The sequence below is a fragment of the Sphaerodactylus townsendi genome, linkage group LG06 (assembly GCF_021028975.2).
Source record: "Sphaerodactylus townsendi isolate TG3544 linkage group LG06, MPM_Stown_v2.3, whole genome shotgun sequence".
NCBI lineage: Eukaryota > Metazoa > Chordata > Lepidosauria > Squamata > Sphaerodactylidae > Sphaerodactylus > Sphaerodactylus townsendi.
In genome coordinates this window covers 7809419-7827184 of record NC_059430.1, presented here as the reverse complement: position 1 = coordinate 7827184, position 17766 = coordinate 7809419, and the positions used below count along the sequence as shown (strand labels likewise).

Sequence of the window (17766 nt, the reverse complement as noted above, 5' to 3'; positions counted from 1 at the left end):
CACCAGTTAAAAAAATAAGCATTAGGAAATGGTTGATGCATCTCCCATGTCATCTCTTTGGGCTTCGTTTATGTGGTTTCCAAATGTTAAAGAGGTTCCCTTTGCTGAGATTTTGGGGGAGAGCAAAAGCTTTTGAGGTTAAGAGCTTTTTTCACCTCTTCCCTTGAAAGCTGATTGCTGAAAGTATTGTTGACTTCAGAATCTTGCCCCACAGAAAATAGAAACATGGAGCTGCAAGGGACCTCAATAGTCATCTACAGTGGAACCTCAGTTTTCATTGCCTTCAGTTTTCATCGGTTTTGGTTTTCATCGTTTTTTTCAGTGAAAATTTTGTCTCAGTTTTCATTGATTTGCCTCGGTTTTCATCGATTTGCAGTAAGGTGCAGGGGTTTGTGGAGAAAAATCACCGTTTCTGCAACTTGTTTGATGACAATGTCTTTCCCCATTTCAGACAAATCTGAAAGAAGCGTCAGAAACAGGCCTCTTTGGACAGCTTTCTGGTGCGACACTGGTTCACTGGCTCTGAAGCTGGTCCTAGTGTTATTGTTTGTTACTGTTTTCAGCATTAAACACTATGTTTATTCACCAAAAATGTGTTTTTGGTGTGTTTTTTTGGAGTGCCTAGAACGGATTAATTGGATTTACATTGGTTCCTATGGAAAAGTTTGCCTCGGTTTTCATTGGTTTCGGTTTTCATTGATTCTTTTTGGACGGATGACCAACGAAAACCGAGGTTCCACTGTAGGCCAACCTCCTACACTGTAGGAAATTCACAACTACCCCCCTCCCCACTCCCCCAGTGACCCCGCTCTAAGCCCAAAGGAAGATATATTAACCTAAATATAAATGTGGGTGGAGGTGTATGTTTTAGTAATGAAATGGAGTATTCCTTCCCGTCATGTTCCTTCCCCTTTTTCTCCAGGTCGCGGCATCAGCTACGTGCTGAAGGAGATATTTCAAGTCTCCAAAGGAATGAGGCCTGCTGTTCCTCGGACCCTGGTTCTGCTCACAGACGGGCGGTCTCAGGACGACGTGGTGCCTCCAGCCCAAGTAGCACACTTCATAGGTACGTGTGCAGGGTTGAGGCATCTGACTTTGGTGCAAACAAGTTCAGCGTTAACTGATGTGAGATTCTTTCATTCTCTGTCGGTGGTGGTGGGAAGTACGGTCAAGATGCAGCTGACTTTTGCCAACCCAATAGAGAGTCAGTGTGGCACAGAGGTTAAAAGCAGCGGAGTGAAATCTGGAGAACCAGGGTTGATTCCACACTCCGCCACATAAAACCTGCTGGATGACATTGAGCTAATCTCCAAACTCTGTCAGCCTCACATATCTTACAAGGAGTCTGGTGTGGGGAGGGGAAAGGAAGAAGGAACCACAAAACGTAGCATTTTGACTTGTATTAAGGAGCACAAAAGACACTGTCAGCTTAACCATCCTGAAAAATCTGCAGTAGCAGAACATGGGCTAAACAAAACTGGACATAACATTTTATTTGAAAACACTGAAATTCTGGACAATTCCGAAGGTTACTATGTCAGACTGCACAGGGAGGCCATTGAAATTCACAAACACCTTCAACAAGAAAGAAGAGACTCTGAGAATTAACAAAGCTTGGCTACCAGTATTTAAAAACACCAGGATCAAAGCCCAAGGGCTTTGTCAGCCACTTTTACACTCCTTTCAGTTGAGAAAACCAGGGTATAAAAGGCAGATTTCCTTCTTCTAAGGTAGGAGACTTTCAGAAGTGGTTTTCTGTTGGCTGCCTCTGCATAGTGGCCGTGATCTCTCATCCAAGTACTAGCCAGAATGGACCCAGCTTAGCTTCCAATATCTGATGAGCTCAGGCTAGCCTGGGTCACCAATGTCATGTTGAGGTCCCCCAAAATGCAGCAAATTAGAAATGGGTCCCACTGCAAAAAAAAGCTGTAGCATTCATCCTGGAGCGTTTGCAACTAAAATAATTTTTGAACAGCAAATGTTGTGGATTGTACATCTTTTCAAGGAGCTGCTGATACAGTTCTACAGAGGAATCATTGAGTCTGTTATCTGCACCTCTATAACTGTGTGGTTTGGTTCTGCAACCCAACAAGATCGACACAGACTTCAGAGAATAATCAGAACTGCAGAAAAAACAATTGCTGCTAACCTGCCTTCCATTGAGGACCTGTATACTGCACGGGTCAAAAAAAGGGCTGTGAAAATATTTACTGACCCCTCGCATCCTGGACATAAACTGTTTCAACTCTTACCCTCTAAACGTCGCTACAGAGCACTGCACACCAAGACAACTAGACATAAGAACAGTTTTTTCCCGAATGCCATCACTCTGTTAAACAAATAATTCCCTCGATAATGTCAAACTATTTATTATATATTTATTATATAATTACTGCACTACTTTTTTCATCATTCCTATTACCCATCTCCTCCCAATTATGACTGTATGACTATAGCCTGTGCTGACATTTCATTTTATTTTATGATTTTACATTTTATGTTTTTATTACTATTGATTGTTTCCTGATTGCTTACTAGACCTATATGACAATCATTAAGTGCTGTACCTTATGATTCTTGACAAATGTATTTTCTTTTATGTACACTGAGAGCATATGCACCGGAGACAAATTCCTTGTGTGTCCAATCACACTTGGCCAATAAAGATTCTATTCTATTCTATTCAGTTAGTGGATGACCGGATTGCGTTCCAGGGAGAGCAGCTGTATTGAACATTTTGACCTCTAGATGGCAGTGTTGCTGCACTCCAGATTGTGGAGTTTTCCCCTTTGAAATCTACCTTCTGTTCCACATCTGGATTTTTCCTACTGAGACATTCTGATCCTTCACACAAGCTCTGTAACATGACTGCAGGATTTAATCCATGAATTGTACTAATCAGCAACCAATAAAAGCTTTAATTACAGATGATTTTTTTCCCCCTTATTTTTATTTACTGCATTTTTTGATCCCACTTTCCCTCCAAAGAGCTCAGGATAGCATACATGGTTCTCCTTTTATGCTCACAACTTGTGAGGTAGGTTAGCTTCAGATAATGACTGCCCCAAAATCAATCAGCTAATGTTATGGCATCGGGTGGGATTTTAACTCTGTTTCTAGTCCAGCGTTCTGACCTCTTTGTCTCTATGTCTTTCTCTACCCCCACCATATTTTTAAAAAAAGCTTACCCGTTAATTGGGCAGCTCATAAAAATATTCTTTGCTTGAGCACGGATATAGACAAGCAACACAAATGTTGGTATCTCAAGCATATCAGTGCCTTAGGAGATCAGAGTTAGCAGTATTACTCTAGTGAGCAGAATTGAATTGAACCCTCCGGGGGTAGGGCGGTTTATCAAAACAAATCAATAATAATAATAATAATAATAATAATAATAATAATAATAATAATAATAATAATAATAATAATAATAATAATAATAGAGCACTGCATCCAAGAAGTGATGTAGACAGACTCTACCTAGCAAGGTCAGAAGGAGGAAGAGGACTGCTCCACATCAAGCAATCAGTAGAGGAAGAGAAAAGAGGCCTGAAAGAATACATCCAAGAAAGTCAAGAGCCAGCATTGAAAGAAGTCCACAAGGCTGAGATGCTGAAAGCCAAAGAATCAAAAGAGTATAGAGTCCAACAGTTTAAAACACGAAAGGAGAAGTGGCTAAACAAGCCACACCATGGGCAGTACTTTAAGAACATTGAAGGGAAGGTTGACAGCAAGAAAACATGGGAGTGGCTCAGAAGGGGAACTCTAAAGAAGGAAACTGAAGGCCTGATTTTTGCTGCCCAGGAGCAAGCATTACGGACAAATGCAATAAAGACACGAATCGAAAAGTCTTACAATGACCCAAAGTGCCGTCTCTGCAAAGAGGGTGATGAAACTGTGGAGCACATCATCTGCTGTTGTAAGAAAATAGCCCAAACTGACTATCTCGAACGTCACAATAGGCTAGCAGCAATGGTGCACTGGAACCTTTGCAAAAAGTACGGCCTGCCCTGTAGCAAGACCTGGTACGAGCACAAGCCAGAGAAGACCACAGAAAATGAAGAAGCAAAAATACTCTGGGACTTTAGAATACAAACAGACAGACACCTGGCACACAACACCCCAGACATAACAGTGATAGAGAAAAAACATGTTTGGATCATAGATGTTGCTGTGCCAGTTGACAGCAGGGTAGAGGACAAAGAGCTGGAAAAGATCACAAAATACAAGGACCTACAAATTGAAGTTGAACGATTGTGGCAGAAAAGAACAACAGTAATCCCACTAGTAGTCAGTGCTCTAGGAGGAATCCCAAGAAATCTTGAAAAACATCTGGAAAGCCTAAACTTGGACAGAACATCAGTCCACATGCTGCAGAAAGCAGCACTTCTAGGAACTGCACACAATCGAAATACCTCACTATTCCAGTCCTTGGGAAGGACTCGGAGCATATTCAGAGATGAATTCCAGACACTTGTGCAAGTTGTTATGTATAATAATAATAATACTAATAATAATAATAATAATAATAATAATAATAATAATAATACAGGAAATTAAACTTCACCACATACTACATACATACGAATATAAATGTATAAGTAAAAACAAGAGGTTCCATCTTTCCTGGTTTCCTCTGTGTGTGTGTGTGTGTGTTTATGTACAAGACTGATGCCTGTTCACTCTGTCTAGCTTACAGAAATGTGCTCCCCCCTTTTCCCCCATTTGGTCAGACTGTTAACAACCCAAGCTAGATCCTTCTGTGCAAACAGAACTTTCGCCAGGCTTTGATGTAGGTGTGCTCTGTGGCCCTGTCTCATCTAGAAGATATTTCCTCAAGTTTTATGATTTTAACCAACTGCTAGCTATAATTCCTTTGATCTGTAACACGCACATGCAAGGATATTCATCAGTTGACACTCCATGTATTCACCTGGCACCAGTGAGGCATTTTTCTTCAGCCACTGGTTGTAATGATATCAATTGAATGGCTACTTTTCGATTCTTCCTACTATGAAGACAAATGCCAAATGCGTTGGTCTGCAGTAGATTAAATTCAAGTCCACAAGCACCTGAGAAAACACGGTGATTTTCATGGTATAAGCTTTTGAAAGCCCAAGCTCTCCTTTGTTCCTATCATGCCAAGGGTACAATTGATAGATCCTAAGAGCCCAACAAAATTAACCTAGCCTAAATTCTTTTTTTTAAACAGCACAAAGCAAAACCAATGAAAACTATTATTTTTAAAGTCAGAAAGAAAATGAATGTTCTCCCTCACAAAACCCCTATATAAAGCAGAAAGACCAATAAAAAAGCACCTCTGAAATATTTAAAATAGTATTTGCTTTCAGGTTTATTAAGCTTCTATGCCACTCTCTCCCCTCTAGAAGTTAACACTTCATTAATATACATAATAACAGCACATCAACACACAAAATGTTACAAGACAACATAGCAGCAATAAACAGTAAAATTTGGCACCTTGTAATACAGTATCAGGGCTCCAAAAACCTCACCCCTGATATGGAGTTAAGCTGTCACAGACCTGCTTTCTAGCTCTGTAGCCATGCCTGTTATGGGGATTATGGAACAACGCTTATCGACCGACAGCTGTAATATTCCCACTAGAGTCTCATCCCATTGCCTAGGAGAATAAGCCTCCCTTCTTTCTGTTACCTGAAATATGTAGAAGGAAGAAGAAAACAGGTCTGGGAGCCTCAAGATACCCGTAAAATATTATCAGAAATATTTGATCTCGAATTCTCTAAACATTTGCAGCCCTTCAAAATTCACTCACATCCACCTGAAGGTCATCTATCACTATCAATGACCATTGTTGCTTGGCAAAAGGAAAATGTGGCTGTCCAACTATCTTATTATGGTTAATTGAGATTTGAAGGATGTGATAGCACAGTACTTAGGAGACAATGAACAGTGAATGAGCTATCAGGGAAGTAGAGGAAAAAGAATTTAGAGTTCAATTCCCTCACATAGTTATAAATGTGTTGTGTTATGCTGTGAAGAAATATAGCTCTTCGGCATGCTTTAAAGAAAAGGATTACAGGATAAATATTTGTGACTTCCCGAAATTCACAGAGTCAGTCTCCACAGTAATTCTCCTTCTTTGATACAATTCATACATTTTGATTCATTGATTATATATATATAGCAAAATTGGTACACTTTTGCCCATTGGTGGCATGTGCGTACACTGGTGCTGCTATATTTCTTGTTCTTGGGTTTTGGATTTTTAAAACAAATCTAACTTCCTTGGATTTTTAATAACTGCCTTCATTGCTTTCAGAAATGTTCTTCCATCAAAATTGTAATATGACCAAGCCTCCCACTTAAAGGAAGTGCTTCCATGTGCCTATCCAAGTTCAATGCTACAATTCACAAAGTCCTTGATTTATACTTCTTTAGCCTTTATTGCATAACAACAACTGCCCTTCTCCTAATCTGTGAAACAGACCAGACTATGAACACTGTTTCCATGAACAACCGATTAATTTAGACCCAGCTCTACTCGCAATGTCAACATTTGTTCAAAAGGAATCATTCCTAACAGAAAAATACATTAAATAGCCAACCATTTGTTTCAGAAAGGTTTGTGTACTGTCCTGTGAATTCTGATAGTCATTTTAAAGGGGAACTAGCTGGCCTCGGGTCAGGCATTGCTGTGGCACTGTCCTTTCTCTCATCACAGTCCGCAACCCACACAGATGTCCATTCAGAACTAATTTTATTTATTTATTTATTTATTTATTAGATTTTATATCACTCTATCCCCCCCTAGGGGCTCCGGCAGTGCACACAACAATAAACATAACATAAAATGGCTAAATCTTTAAAAAGCAGGATAAAACAGTAAAAGCTAAATCTTATAAATAATACATTTTCACAAAATACAATAAAATACAATAATAAATATAAATGATCCAGCATAGCCTTTAAAGTACCAAACAACCTCTTCCCTTTCAATGCACATTGCTATATGGTGGTGTCTTGTTTTTTAGTATATGCAACTTTCTTCCATTCCACAATGGAACTGTCCAGAGTGCGAATCCCGCTGTCTATGAGGCTGGCTGACACACAGTCCTGGCTTGGTAAGGAAGAACTGGGCAAGCAGGCTATCCCAGTCAGGCAGCAGAGAGGCAGGGTGGTGAGGGCACTCCAGATGGAGGCCAGCCTCCTGGGTTCTCGTGAAGGGCCATGTGCAAAAAGAAGGAGCCAGTAGTGTTAATTTCACCCCGCAGATTGTTCCCAGAAGAAAAGGCAAACTGCAGCTTGCTTTTAGTAAAAGAGGGCGAATATGGGTGTGAGGAAGTGGGTAAGTGGTGGTTGGATGTGAGGGGAGGGCAGAGGTGTGTGTGAGGATGAGCTGGATGAGTATGAGAGTCTATGTTGTGTGGTAGTAGCAGGTGAGGCACAGGAGTGAGCCTGTGTGGGACCCCACCACATGGCAAAGTGTGTGTATGTGTTTCACCTCCATGTATTAATGCTCCACATACCCTATTTACTGTTTCACTGCTCATCTCTGGGCCATCTGCAACATTCTAGCGCAGGTCTGCAAACCCGCTCTGAGCAGCATGTGTGGCTCTTTTCTCTATCCTTATACCTGCCCTGGCCTGGAGGTCGAGGGCAGAATGCTGTCCCTCCAGGGAAAGGTGTGAGGAGGGGGCCAAACCCCAGCCTGTAGATCTTTGTGGCCGTAGAAAATCGGTCCAAATGGCTCTTTGGGTGGTAAAGGTTGCTGACCCCTGTTCTAAGGGCATACCAATATTGAAATTATGGGCCAAAAGGCTTTGCTAAATTTTTTTGTTATCATGGCTGTTGTTGCCATTGTCTCCACAACAGCAGTTTTTCTTCTCCTTTAATGGAAATAGCTGAATTTGAAAATATTACTCACCAGGATCATTTAATTTCAAGTTTCATCTTTCCTCTTCTTATGCTCCTCTGCTTAATCTCTTCTTTCTGTCACAGACCTTTCTCATGTGGGGTTTTCAAAACAAGAAATGTTCAGAGGTGATTTGCCATTGCCGGACACTGTGTTTGACCCTGCATACTAAAGATCACCCATCCATGCTTGCCAGGGTCTATCCTGCTTATAGCTTCTGAGATCTGATGATCAAGCTTAACCTGGCTACTAAGGTCAAAGCGAATTACTCTAATAAGCAATTCATTTTAAAAGTGGAATGCAGATCGCTACATTACGTGTAATAGCATATCAAAAAGTATTACGATTCACATGTTTCCTACTGGGGCAGCGTCTCTGATGCCCTCTTCTGTACCATCAGCTTTTCTCGTATTAAATTGCCAGTCCTCCAGGGTTCGACTGACGCCATCCACTAAATTGTAAAAAATACGCTACTGATTTTATTGTTGCACTAATGATATTCTACGTTTTTTTGTTATTTTCTGATCTGTAAACCACTCTGAGCCCTTTGGGAGAGAGCGGTTTATTAAGTCGAATGAATCAATGAATCAATCAATGAATCAATCAATGAATCAATCAATCAATCAATGAAGTGGATCTGGGGGACTCCTGCCCTGCTTTGCTGCCGTGAGAGTTTCCTGTGGGCTCTAAGGATGCTGTTGATGTCTGTAACTGGTGCTTGAGTCAGTAATGGGTTGTATGAGGGTAAACCAGCCGAAAATAATCCTGGCGCACATAAATTATCTGTGTTAGGAGAAATGCAGAGCAGGAATTTTGGATCTTTCCTATCTGGGATGCAGTGGTGAAGCTGCAACGGGATGGGGTGGGTGGGGGATGGTTGTTCTCCAATCATAGTTGTTCTCATGTTCTTTGAACATAAATTTTCCTTGTCAAAACCACATATAAAATGAGGGCTTTCCATTCTCCCTGAGGTTTGATAGATCATTTTGCTAAGCTGTTCCAAAGCAAGGAAGAGACCCTAACATTTATCATCCATCTCCATCATTAGATGATTCCAAATGGCCTCCCAGGAAATCATGGATCTAATAACTGAATTCGAAACCCCGTAAAGCCTCTGGCTCCAGATATAATTTCCAGAGATACTGAAGTCGATATAGAGTGGTGGGCACCCCTTTGGCCAATCTATTCACCCAAATCACGACTCAGGCCTCATTCCTAAGCCTTGGCTATCATCTGCAGTCATTACCTATTTATAAAAAAAGGTGACCCATCGGATCCTGCCACAACTTCCTTCAATTAGTTTGACATCAGTCAAGGAAAATATATGCGACTTCTATCCAGGCCTTCAACGATTCATCAGAATATCATTGGCCCAGGAGCAAATAGGGCTTCACGAGGGGACCCATCGTTAGACTGATGCTATGCTTCTACGTATTAATAAATACCCAAAAGTCCAAGAGAACTCTATGTTGCCTTCATTGATTTGAAGGCAGCTTTGACACAGTCTCTAGAGAACGCCTTTGGAATAAATTGGCTATACAAGGAATAGATAATAAACTTTTTCTAATCAGGCAACTTTATACCAAACAAAACTGCAGAGTTAAGTGCTCACGGAAGGTCTCATGACTGATTCTATTTCTACTTTTAAAGGTGTGGACAGCTGTGTGTTAGCACCAACCCTTTTCAATTTATTTTTGAGTGACCTTCCATCAGCCTTATTGAAATTAATAACCATGCCCCCCAAATTAGGCCCAAGGCATAGCCCAATACTTTCTATATGCTGATGATACCATCCTTCTATCTCAGCCAAAAGTTGGACTTAGTCGACTGCTGAATAGATGTGGGCAGTACTACAGATAACGGACTAGTCATCAATTATCAAAGACCAAGATTTTGATCTGCCAAACAATACAAAAAAACATAATACATTATCATGCCAGTGGAGCAGGTTAACTAATACAAATATCTTGAATCGCATTTCTATAACCCTCCTGGTTACCCCACAAAAGCTGTTGCAGGTGCTACCATCAGTTATTCTGCCATTTTTTATGGAAAGGGCCAATTCTTGTCCCAGCAGCACTAAAAATCTTTAACTCTAAGATAGAAGCAGTCAGCCTATGAGCAATTATCTACTCCAAGCAGTTGATCTACCTTGAATACTGTCCAATCCAAATTTTTTCCAGAAAATTATGGCCTGCCAGGTAATCGTGAGCGTCCCCCGTTTGTGAACTGGGCTAAAATTCATTAGTTTATAGGGCTTGGTTGAGTATTAAATTTGGTTTCGCTTCGCATTTCGTGATGATGAGTTAAGCACTCGCTGATTCACCTACTTTTGTCTGGATATCTGATATTCTGACGAGAATATCAGAATCATATATTCCGATCATCTAGTTCAGGAATCCTACAACTTGTTAAAACAAAATTGCTGGAAAGTTTAATGGATTAATTTATTTAGGGCTGCTATGAAAACTTGTTCACCCTTACATCTTCAATAATCATAAAACAGGATGGCTCCCTATTTGTATTTTTTTTGACTAATCCAATGCAGAGAAGAGTCTCACACTTGCTCGCTCAATGTTTTCCCTCCTCGCCATTGGCGGTAGATTTAACAACAACTTGAAAAATGAGCTTAAAGGGCATGCCTGTGGTGAACAACAAATTGGAAACATTGGCACATTGGCACACATCAACTGCTTGCTGCCCTAAATCTGCTAATATCAGATCAAATATTCCAACATTCTTTCTAGATACCTAGTGAAACACAAACTACATTCTTCTGACAATTCTGGACAATGAAACTTGTAATTCTGGCTGCACACTTTTTACTGAGGTGATGCACAATCAATAATTTATATTTTAATCTTAAACCTTTGTATTTGTATACCTTTTATTTCAAACCTTTGTATTTGTATACCTTTTATCTTTTTTATTATGTTATGATTATTGTTATGCCAAATAAAGGCTTATTATTATTATAAAATCTAGACACTAGACCACACTAACTCTCAATAAGAAAACTTTCTATGCGAATAAGAAAGTTGAGTGGTATTACAAAATAATCCTTTCATAATCATTCTCCTTACCCTATCTACCAAGTTTCACATATTTCATTTTATTATGCTCTTATGTGTCTGTATGTAGCTAATATACTTTCATTATTATAATCTCTGACTGCTACTTATTATATTATTTTAGGTAGTTTTAAAATTGCTTTGGCCTGAAACAAATCTATAGAATGAAACATCTGCCTTAAGCATTTTTGAGTAGTTTCAAAGATGGGAAAATAAAAATCCCCATAGTTTCGCAATCGCCGCTCAACAAGCTGCCACAGGCTAAATGATAAAATAACAAGCTGCCTCACAAGAAGATATTACATACCAATGAAACCGCGAACTATTTTCTAATATTTACTCTTCTTCCTGGTAAAACAACACCTGCCTTTGAAACTGGAGCACTGAATGCATCAGCTGTACATATGCCTGGTTTCAGTCAGCAATATGACAAGCTTGCACGAAAAGAGATGACAGCGTCAGCCGTGGCAAAAAATATTCACTTTAGTACAAACAGATTCATATAAATTCCTGTAGGACTCTAGATTTTTTTTTTACAAAGTTGGTATCATCCCTCAGAAATATATGAGGCCAGATCCCATATTTAACTTGTTACTCCACACCAACATTAACCATTTCTTAATAAACTTATTCAATTATTCATTAAGCACTTCATTTCTATGTTGATAACTTAATTTAGACATACATACTATTTTTTCAAATTCTAAAATCCGTCATTTGTCAGAGGTACCTCTTGTGCTTACCATATGGGAGGAATGTCACGTGCTGCTGTTGATAAACAACACAATGTGCTAAGACACACTCTTAGGCAGCTTAATCAAAAGGGGGGGGGAGAGCGGACAGCAGAGGCCACTGCTGCCCCACTCACCCAAAGAGACATTGTGGTGCAGCCGGCAGAAAACAAACCAAACTCCCTGCTGGCTTTGAAAAGCCCCATTCAGGGAATGGCTTACGCCACCTGTTTTGATGATGTAAGTCTGTAAAGGAAAAGGGGGGGCATTTCTGGACCCAAAGGGCTAGGTAAGTTGACTAAAGTCGGCCTGCCCCTGGAGCACTTCAAATATTACGGGATTGAACAGATCTAAAATATATGTATGAGATCTGCAGAACATACTCAACAACCACTATCGACATCTTGATGTAAACATGGCAACCTATTTAAACAAATACCAGTTGTTGTTTTGTTGGGAGGTTTTTCGCGAAATTTTGGGATCAGAGTGAGTATCTTACATTATCATCATGGATCATAAGACTCAAACATTCACTGAATTTAGTAACTCAACGCCGTTTCATCAAGTGCTGAATAAACTTCTGATTCATGTTTCTCATATCTCTCTCTCACTTTGCTTATTGTTGATAACTGAACTGGGCTGCTCTTTAGCTCCGAGGTTTAAATCTGTTCTCTGTGCTCCCTTTGATGTTTGCATGGTTTGTGGTCCTTCTGATTAAGAATCCTGTCCCACAGACACTGAGGTTGCAGTCATCAAAACCAATTATTCTAAAACTTTCAGTGAGATTCTCCCTGCTAGCGATATCAGGCCAGCCAGGCTGAAATAGCTGTCTTCGTAGCAATCCCGCCTTTTCTACCTGCTGCAAGTTTCTTGCCCTCCTGCATCCTTGTTGATCCAGGAAAGGAACTACATGCAAGGCTGCTGAATTCATTTAGGAAATCCAGAGATGTAATAACCAGGTAAATCACACCAAATTCGACCTGTTTCATTATCAACCCAAGTTTAACAAAATCACCCAAAGCACTGCCCTTAAAACCTGAATGAATGTTTTACTCTTACTCATCTGATCAGGGATGTAGGTAGCAGGGTGGGGCCACACCCCCCCACCTGCCCCTTAGAGCATGGCCATGCCTCCCAAGCCCCACTTCTGGCTTCCAGCTTTATAAAAAACAGTAGCTCGAGGCTAGGGACGGCAGATTTCCCCTGCCCCCCCCTTCTGCACCGGGGCCTTCCAGCCGGTGTCGGCAGTTCCTTCACTCTTCTGGGCAGAGGCATAGAGGGAAAATGGAGCCCAATGCAAAATCTGCGTCCCCCCCAGCAGCCGCTGTGATGCTGGAATCCACCCTTCAAACAGCATCACTTTCTCAATGGTGTTAGAGAGCCCAAATTCCCTCCTTTTAAATCCACACATTAAGGAGAATCTGGGGTCCAGTTAACATTGAGTGATGCTGTTTTGGGGTGGATTATCCCCACCCGAAACAGCATCACTTCTAAATGCAGCATAGTGGTTAAGAGCAGTACCCAAATCTGAGGAACCGGTTTGATTCCCTGCTCTGCCACTTGAGCTGTGGAGGTTTATCTAGCTAATTCAGATTAGCTTGTGCACTCCCAATAATGCCAGCTGGGTGACTTGGGCTGGGGTCACACAGTTGAGATCTCAGCCCACCCACCTCAACAGGGTGTTTGTTGTGATGGCTGAAGGGCAAGGAGAGAAGCTCCTTGAACCTGCTACAGGAGAGAAAATGGGGATATAACCAACTCTTCTCTTCTTCTAAACGGAGGACCTCAGATTCTCCCTTTCAATTAAATTTAAGGTGGATTTAAAAGGACAATCTTGGGAAATTTAAAGAATCCGTCAGGGTGCAATTGTTAGTTGAAACCTTCAGGGTATCTTTAGAGATCTTCCTATCGATACCACCCAGGCTTTGGAATTCAGGTTCAAAGTTATACCAAGGATGTAGCCTTCCCATCTTCTATCAGCTCCCATTGGAACAATGGAGGATGGGGGCACCCCTTTGGGGAGTCCATAACTTTGGACCCTGAACCAAACCTTACCAAACCTGGTAGTGTAACTGTGAGAGTCCCCCAAACAATCTCCTCGAGAATTTGATGTTGCTTTACCCCTGCAGGCCAAAACTGAAAATACTAAACATGTTTTAAACCTACAAACGGAGGGGCGCAGCTTTGCACATGAATGTAGGGGTTTGAACCAGAACTCCCCCCCCCTTACTCTACGCCCTTGCATCTGATGCCAAATGCTATCACTTTCTAGGTTAATGGATGAATCCACAGTCACATATCTTTATCTGCACTGCTGAACTGTCAGATAAGTGTATTGTCGGGCTTTCTACCGTGGATTCACAACTGGTTCTGGTGGGTTTTCTCTCCGGCTGTGTGGCTGTGGTCTGGTGGATCTTGTTCCTAGTATTTCACCTGCATCTGTGGCTGGCATCTCTGAGGTGTATCACTGAGGGATGTCTGTTTACACACTGTGTCCAGTCAGATAAGTGGTGGTTCTTTTCCTCTTGGAGGTCAAAAACAGCTGTGTAACAGATAGGCTATTGTTTTACTTTTTTAGCATTATGTTTGAATATCTGTGTTCATTCCTTCCTAAACCAAAGGAGTACGCTGCTCATGCCCTGATCTCACAGAATTTATAAATATATATATATTTAAAAATACAAAGTAATATTTCTTATTTAAATTGGATTTTTATTTAAAATTTTTAAAATGGCTGCAGGCTTTCATAAAAGAGACAAAGTTTGAGTAAAATTTTAAATAAAGTTCCTTTTCCTATGGTGGTAAGGCAGGCATTATTTTAAAAATTAAACCTCTACCCGGTTGTAAATATTATTAAGATTATATCAGCAAGAATGAGTCTTTTATGTAGAAAAGTTTTACTGACTAGTGATTTTACATTGTAATTTAACTTCTGTTTTGATTTAAATCAAACCCACACTGTCTCATGCTATTTTATATCTTCTGCCTTTTGAAGACAATTCATGACTGAAACACAGTCCTGGGTTGTGCTTCATTAACTCATTCTGGTAGAATGGAAGACTGGTTTGCATGAAACTTAACCAGGTCACCAAAAAAATATCTGCAGAAAGGTAAATTAGCTCCCACTCTGAAGTTTAGAAATTCAGGTGTGCTTGGATGCACATTCCTACCACTCATGCTAACACTTGATATAAATGTGAGATTTTTTTGCATATAGATGATGATTTTTTCATGATTGTTACAAGGAACCCATGCATTGTGGGTCATGTGAAAACTGAATTTTGAATCATTAATTCCATGTATAGTGCAATGCTAATACCTTTTATCTTTGGCATACCAGATTGTGATAAAGTACCACACAATTGTAGAAAAATGATGGTAGATATTTTGGAAGGATATCACTGTTTCTTCCGCAGTCTGCCCTCTCATTTAAAACACTTCTGCATTGTAAACTAAGGCAACTGTTCTGAGGAGGGAAAGCAGAATGTTGATAACATTTGTGAAATGATGACAAAAAGTCTTCCTGTAACAATTCAAAAAAGTCTAGAAATATGATATGTGTCCTTAATTCAAAGATCTGCCCACTCCCACTCTCTCTTCCAATTGCACTACACTCTTGTACTATGTTGCATCCCCCAAAGATCCAAAAGTAATGAATATTAAGATGAATGCTCTTAAAGTCCTTTCTATTCCCTAAGTCAGATGTAGCCCAAATCTGTTATGATGCAGTTTGCCCTTGTAATGTGAATATCAGATACAGGCACCATGAAAGGAGACAGCCCCAAAAAATATTAGTCAAGGTAAACATACTTTTATTAAAGTTTCACTGCTAAAAGCACCACAATACCCTGTGTCTCACAATGCGTATTACAATCTACAGAACCCTCTTGTACCCACAACAACTATATGCTAGTTGCTAATGTTTTCTTTCAAGCATTTGAGTACCATCAATGACCAACAACATAAGGATGTTGTGAGACGGTGCTGTTTGCAAACTATTTAAAAAATTGGTTGTGCCATTTTGTAGATATTTCAGTAGATCCTACTGAGCACTTGAAGAGGTAGGATTCACTGAAGATTATTTGGGAAAATAAGCTGTGGTTTCACACTTGCAGACACCTTTAATTATTAATTTTACTTATTTTAGGGGGTTAGCATAAAAAGGGAGTTTCAGTTCTTCATTTTCCATGTAAATTTGGTTTTTAAATTTTACTGAAAAAAAATAACAATAAATTGCATAAATTTAAATAAACACACAATATTATCATGTAAACTCCCCCCTCCCCAAAATTAAAACTGGCAAAGCAATGGACATCTTTAAAATCCTGAATCCTCCACTGACTGACATTAGTTTAACTGTGTAAGGTTAATATTTGTTTGAATGTAGGTGTTATTCTGATCCTATTGCCATACACTGCAGATCAGGAATCTCCAACATGGTGCCCATGGGTGCCATGGAATCCACTGACATTTTTCAAATGCTCACAAGTGTTTTTAGGAAGTGGGTGGGGCCAAGTAAGGCTTTTGCCCAGCAAGGCTTGATTTCACTCAGATTTTACTGACTATTATGCAGACTTTTTTTAAAATGTTGCTTATGGCAGCAGTTGCCAACATAGCACACATAGACCTATACTCTCTTTGTTACTGAAGTAAGCTTGCCATCCATCCATCCATCCATCCATCCATCCATCCATCCATCCATCCATCCATCCATCCGATTTGATAGACCGCCCTACCCCCGAAGGGCTTAGTTTGAAACCACAAAGTGGCTCCATGTGTCTGTTGTTCTCAGCCCACACACATGCCTGGGTGAGCAAGTGCCACCGTGTTTTGCTGCCGTGCACTCCGCTGTAATGAAGACATATCTTTTGCCAGAGACAATTACCAACCACTGTTTTTTTTTTGCCTTCCTTTTTTTGTGTGCAGGGAGATCGAGGTCCGCCTGGGGATGTGGTGAGTGACGTACGCACTTAATTCTGAGCCAGTAAATTAGTATATGATACAGGGAGGGGAAAAAAGTTTGCTGACAGTTCACAGCTAACTAGACATCAATGAATCCACACTGTCCTATGCTAGGGGTCAGCAACCTTTAGTCTCAAAAGAGCCATTTTGCCTTTTCCCCAAAAAGAAAAAATACTGTCTGGGACCACACAACATATTTGAAAGGTAATACAGTCTATTAAGTCTAAAATTAGCCTACCAACCTTACAAACACATCTAATTGAGTGTTCATTAATATGATATACCATGTGCAAATCTACTGGAGGCAAATCTACTGGAGGCAAATCTACTGGAGATCCCTGGCCCCTCAATGATGTGGCTGGTTTTCCACATCGGCTGTGGCCTTTACTGCTCTACACCGGCCTGGTGGAACACGCTTACCACCAGTTGTCCGGGTTCTGGCGGGACCTTGAGAATTCTGCAGGGCCTGTAAGACCGAATTGTTCCACCGGGCCTTTGGAGAGTCCAGCCGCTGATAGTGCCTCCGCCCCGCCCCCTCTGCTGATAGGGTCCCCTAACATCATTGGGACCCATTTCTTTTCTCTTCTGGGGAGAGTTGTATATGGGTTTCGTGGGTTACTATTTTAGAACAAAACTGTTTTAAATTATATGTTTTATATATGATTTTATGTTGTTCACCGCCCTGAGCCCTTCGGGGATAGGGCGGAATACTAAATTTAAATAAATAAATAAATAAATAAATAAATAAATAAATTATTTGGTACTTTAAAAGTGCATTTCCATTACAATAATACCATGTTGCATTTATGAAATTATAGAACCGCGAGAAAGAATAATGCTTATGTTATATTATTGGTTTCAAAGCTGACTAATCAACCTGTATGATTTTGATTATTACAAGTGAAAGAGCCGGTAAAGCCCTTGTTTCTTTGGGTTTTCACACAGCTGAAGAATTGGGGGAAACTTGTTTACAGGAACACACCCGCATGGCTGTAGTGTGGCTTGGGTCATGGAAGGGCACTTGAGTTTGACCTAAGTTTCAGCCAGAAGCGTAGCTAGGGAAAATGGAGCCCAGGACAAAATCTGAGTTTTGCGGGGCCCCCCC

The 17766-nt window shown here is 40.4% G+C and overlaps 1 protein-coding gene across 1 annotated transcript in view; it reads left to right on the top strand.

The window, feature by feature from the left end:
- LOC125435284 (collagen alpha-1(VII) chain-like) overlaps window positions 1–17766 on the top strand; it is a 158518-nt gene that overhangs the window by 55468 nt on the left and 85284 nt on the right. The window contains exons 20-22 of the mRNA XM_048501472.1: window positions 923–1066; window positions 15275–15348; window positions 16626–16652. Coding sequence (XP_048357429.1) covers window positions 923–1066; window positions 15275–15348; window positions 16626–16652 — 245 coding nt within the window. The remainder of the gene's footprint in view (window positions 1–922; window positions 1067–15274; window positions 15349–16625; window positions 16653–17766) is intronic.